Here is a 5,503-nt window from a genome sequence, read left to right as displayed (position 1 = left end):
ACATTTTGATAATACACCATCATTTAGGCTGTGTTTGGCAGTTACATACAAAGCGTAATGTTGAAAACACAGTACCCAAACCACATTTTTTAGGATAATCATTTGTAAGTCAGTTGTCATAAAGCTTGACAGTTTACTTCCAAATGATCAGGCCAAGAAATAATGTTTTACATAATGTGCAGTAATTATTTATTGCGTCATAATCACGCTGCCAAACACGGCCTTACGCCAAACACCAGGGTCTGCAATGAGGACAACTGCCTCTCCAAGAGATCATATGTTTACTCCGGCTTGGTCCGTTGTTTTTTACAACACATAAAAGTGAAAAACAGACAACAAAATAACAAAAAGTACACAAATCTATTTGATATTCGGGGGTTGTCAAGCTCTCCAGTATTGAGCTACGGCATGGATTCTATGCCCAGGGAAATTCAAGTTTGAGCCAACAAACGGAGAGAAAAACATGTGAGGAAATGTCATGACTCGACAAAAAATAGAGGAAGAGAAAAAAAAGAACTCAACTTGTCGAAGACGACGGTGAAATAAGAAGTATCATTGAGCTCGTCTTCGAAATGTTTGATTGCTTCTTCTTCAGACAAGTCCAATCTAAATTTTTCTTGAACCTAAACATGGGGGTGTAGATAAACGAGAGCGGAGGGTAGGAAAATAAGTGTTCGGGGAGAGGGGAAAGCAAGGAGAAGGCAATAGGCGGACCTTCATGACTGCTTTATCAGGCTCAAGCTTAATATCGGGGATGTTGGCCTCGATCATGAGGCCCACGAGATTGATGATCAAGCCGGAGCTCTTGCGGAGACAGATAAAGGCGGTGTAGCAGAGCCGTTTGAAGCGTCCATAGTGTGAAGACTTGTCGCCGCCCATTCCGTCTACCATCTCCTTGCACACTTTGATCGACGGCGGAAATGGCTTCGGGTCCCGGCCGAGGATGTACCCAAAATCCACATGGAAAAAATTCCCGCTAGGCGAAATCATCAGATTGTCTAGATGTCGGTCCCCCACTCCTAAAATATACGTTACCACACAGTATCCCGCTTCGGCATCAATCCCAAAAGAAAGTTCAAAATGGCATCACAGTATTGATTAGAGATACTCATAAAAATTGAAGCCTGACATCGATAAAGGAGACTCACCACAACTCCTAACAAAGTTTTCTAAAACACTGGGTAAAACCCCATAATGACCAAGACTACCACTTGGATCGGGATTTGCAGTCCTGAGGTATTCCAAGATGCCACCAGGATAGACGGTGGCGACCTCGCCGAGGGTTTTAGAGGTGATGAACTGGACAAGGCCAACGGTCTGACCGGTGGCTAAGACTTTATAGGGGGTCAGGCGAAGATCAAGGTTCTCTTTCCTGAGGAGACGGTCCATCAAGCTGATGAGCTGGATGACTAGTTGGTCTTGTCTGAGATCATCGCCGTCTTTAAAGATCACCGGATACTCCGTCCCGTCTGAACATCGGAGCGCCAACCTCAATGGGAACAGATTTGACTTGAACACCGTCGAAGACTCCGTGTCTACCCCCACGATCATTTTGCTTGAATCTAATGGCAAGGGCAAGCCTGTTATCTGACTCGTGCTCTCGGCTGAAAACAGTTGCGCTAGCTTCGCCGGATCCTTCAACACGTGTTTTAGTTTTTCAATCTTCTTCGGCCTCCCGTCTTTCGATGTCCGGATCTCATTGGCCAACTTGGAAAGAAACATTACAAACGATCGTTGTCGTTGGATAGTCTCGGCCATCAATCGACCCATATCCGTCTTGTTGTCCAAAAAAAAAAAAAACAATGGTAAATCCCGCTTATTCATTTTCATTTAGAGCGGAGTGCAGCTGGACTACTCACCTCGCGCATTTTGTCATAGAATTTCTGCAAGACTCTCCCGTACATGACTTGCGTGGATTTGTCTCCGTCGGCGCTGGCTTCTACGGTAAGGTACCAGTAGAACTGATAGCCCAAAACAGTTGGGTTTGCACAGCTTCTGTCGATCAAGAAGTCTTCGAGACTCAGCGGCTTGATTTGTGAGTCCCGTCTAGGAGGGGTTTCGAACACGCTCGGTGTAAAGGAGGACCTATTCTCCCTTCCCAACACGGTGCTGCTACTACCAACACTGACGCGCTGAGACGGACCAGCAGAAAAACGCTGGGATTGGGCTATCGGAGAGGTGACTGTACTCGATGGGCTGGTTTTGTTATGAGCTGTGCTGACTGAAGGTGACCGGTCGAACTTCAACGCTTGGACTAGTTGTAAGAGATAGAGCACCAGCTCATCATCCTCGGCCCGGGCGAGTTGTTGTACCGCGAACTGCTTCACTCGTGGCTCCCGGTAATCTTCTGATGGCCCTAGCAGCTCTAGCGCATCGTCCAGACTGATTACGGACCAGATCGGTAAGAGGTTACCAATCGCTTGACTAACCTCCCCCTTATCCGACCACACAACCGACTTGAGGAATTTCGTCAGAGCTCGCTTGTCATGAGACAAGTAAAACCGGAAACGCCATACAAGGTCCCTCTCATCACGTGTCAGTGCCCTGGTAGGCGGGTAACTCAAGATATTCTGTGAGATCAACGGGAAAAGTTATCATAAACAGTTGGGCCAAACGATCAAAAGATGACAGTCAGGGGCAGCCTGCTCACGTTCAGAACATCCCGCACGCTTTTTTCGGGCCTCAATTCACGATCTAATGGACCATTTCGGTGACTTCTGTGGAGTCTGGTGTGCTTACTTTCGATTGGATTGTCATGTACCATGTCCGGATCGACCACCGTGAAGATATCTGCCAGGTGATGAGGAGAGTAAAGCGCAGAAGTGTTGCCGACGGCGGGCTGCGCTACGGTCGACAGTGTTGAGGGGAGACTTGGGGCCGGAAGCTCGATTTCATTGAATAGGATTGGAAAATCAAATCTGGGCAAGTCGACATACAAGTACATGTCCCGACTTTTTGCCGTTTCTTGCTTCACGATTTCAGAGATCAAGTTCAGCTCATCAATTCAACAGCAGTTTGATAGTTGAATAACAATCGTGTCTTACAGCATGTATTTTTTCGATCTGCCGGAATGCCAGTTGATCAAGCCATTCAAGTCGAGGGAGATCACCGCGTTCTTGTTTCTTGACGAGCTGAAAGAAACAAACGAGAACAAATCAGTCAGGAAACCTTCGGATTTTGTTGGGAACAAAGAATATAAAGAAATGAGACATGAGACTGCTGCGTATTTTTACCTACTAACTTTTTCGAGTCTGCCCAGCTGGTCACTTTCCTCAGGAACCTCCAATGAATTAGGATCACTCTCGGAAGGTATTACAAACTTGCTAGGTGTCGTCGAAGAAACATTTCCATCTGCTATTCGGTCACGCTAAAATAGGGCAGATGAACAATTTGTTTGTTGGGCAATCCGACAGAGAAAGAAAAACGTTCTGACGGACATGGACGAAACACCGTTGCTTTCCTTTCCTTAACGTCCGCTTTTTCCCAAATAGCGCGAGTGTTGTGCCTCCCACGACGGTGGAACTTGATAGTAAGAAATCGTCCGTGGTGGTTTGGGCGATTGACGTGGGTGAATCGTCGATTGACGAAGTATGAGAAGTGCGATTAAGGCAATCTGGAAGGTTGACATCCAGTATCGTGAATGCTAATTGAGCGGAGTGTGGCAGATCTCGGTACTTTATCGGTAGAGTGATCGGGGTCGCCCATCTAGATAGAAAACACAAATTAGTTGGATCCAATCAGGTTTGGAGGGGTCCAAGAGGACTAGAAAAAACGATTGGACAAACGTGAAAGAGGCTGAGAAGTTCTTGTGAGGAGTGTAAAAAGGCAAAGTCAATGGTCGGTTCTCAGCCCATAGCTGTACGGCCACGTAAAGGTCGGGCAACCTTGATGTTTTCCAAGAAAATGTGGCTTCAGTTAATGTGCATATACCAACCGCTTTGACCAAACGTTTGCAGCACATCAAACCGAGGTGAAATTGACCTAACTGAGGCTGATTGGGGCGGACGTCCGAGTAACAATTCGCCTGCGAGCTATGGTAGTTGCCTTCAATTCGCGAGCTACCACACCCAGATACAGGTCTCGATCAGTCAACTGTTCTTTGATCTAGGAGTATTTCTTGCTGTACTCAACATCCTGAGTGTGACTGGCAGATCGATATCACACGACCTTGCCAAGGTCAAGGCCTGCTCTGCCTCGGCGAGTCGTTCCATCTGCTTCCGCGAGTATTCTGGTGTCGAGAGTTGGATGTGTGTTCCGGCTGAAGATGATGGTCAAGTGGTGATGCCTTTGAGCGGGGCTGCTTGCCATACATAATCAAGCGTGTTTACCATGCCTCAGCTCGGGCGCGCTTCATGGACGGCGCAAGTGCGCACACTCGACAAGCGGAGACTGGACTCTCATACCAAAGCATCAACAATTCATTTCCGTCATGTGTAAGACTCATAAGAAATAATAAACCACATGTGACAACTGACAAGACAGTTGTACAATTTGAGGATAGTGGATGACTTCCCCTCAAGTCTGGGAGCCTCCCAGATCTCAGTGTACACACGCAAACTCTTAGGCCCTGTTTGGCAGCGTCATATTACACAGCGTAATAATAGGAAACATGCTACATTACATATGGTAAAACATGTCTTCTTAGGATAATCTTTTGAAAGTAAACCCTCATAAGGCTTGGTAGTTTACTTCCAAAAGATCAGGCGGAAAAGTAATGTCTTACACAATGTAGGGGGACATGGCAAGATTATTTATTGCGTAATAATCACGCTGCCAAACAGGGCCTTAATTTTCAGCAAAAGTGAAAATGTTTTCCTAAGCCCGTACTTGATTTCATGTGCACTGTTTGTTGTTTTGGTAGGTGTCTTAATTCAGGAGTTAGAGGGGCATCTAGAGCTCTCTAAATGCCAACAGCAAGCCATCATAATCCAGTAAATGATTATAAGTTGTTTTTTAGGTAGGCATCTGTTTCTTTCTAGCAGATCTTTTAAATCGGGATTCAAAGTTGGCCCTGTGCAACTAATTGCATGCACTTTTGCAAGTTGGGTTTCAAGGCTTCTCTTGAACACCCACTTTCAAAAAAACAAATCAAGCAGGTTTGGAGGGTGCAGTATGTGTGACATGAATGGCTTGCATGCCATTTTGCAACTCAGGGTTCAAGAATTGGGGTTCTCAAAGTTGCAACATGCGGCATATGTCAAGAAAACATACAGCCCTATTTGCAGGGACCGTCAAATGATTCCCTGCAAAAAAGGAGTGTATGGCAGTATGTCAAATTTGTATTTTTTCAACTTTGAGAACCCTAAATGAACTTGAACATCAACTTGCAAAAGTGCACACAACTTACACCTTGCCTTACTTAATTAACACAAGTCCCTCCCTGGCGGCAGTCTAGTGTCAGCAATGGTGATGCCAAGAGATATACTCTCTTCTAGCTACACCCAAAACCAGATTAATGCCGTGCGTCTGTTGCAGGAGATGATGCTAAAGTGGTTAATTACCC

At 45.9% G+C, this 5,503-nt stretch overlaps 1 protein-coding gene across 1 annotated transcript; it reads right to left on the bottom strand.

Annotated features, from left to right (window-relative positions):
- Nucleotides 1-381: 381 nt before the first annotated feature.
- PtA15_2A240 (uncharacterized protein) lies at nucleotides 382-4,211 on the bottom strand (the record flags this gene model as incomplete). Its single annotated transcript, XM_053166241.1, has 12 exons — nucleotides 382-415; nucleotides 523-623; nucleotides 715-1,049; nucleotides 1,149-1,776; nucleotides 1,860-2,570; nucleotides 2,651-2,968; nucleotides 3,045-3,131; nucleotides 3,242-3,367; nucleotides 3,438-3,705; nucleotides 3,786-3,884; nucleotides 3,987-4,058; nucleotides 4,132-4,211. The coding sequence occupies 12 exons, from the start codon at nucleotides 4,209-4,211 to the stop codon at nucleotides 382-384; spliced, it is 2,859 nt and encodes a 952-aa protein (XP_053017482.1).
- Nucleotides 4,212-5,503: the final 1,292 nt, after the last annotated feature.

Source organism: Puccinia triticina, chromosome 2A (genome assembly GCF_026914185.1).
Source record: "Puccinia triticina chromosome 2A, complete sequence".
Classification (NCBI taxonomy): Eukaryota; Fungi; Basidiomycota; class Pucciniomycetes; order Pucciniales; family Pucciniaceae; genus Puccinia; species Puccinia triticina.
The sequence above is the reverse complement of the archived record's forward strand: the minus strand, read 5'-3'. Positions and strand labels throughout refer to the sequence as shown.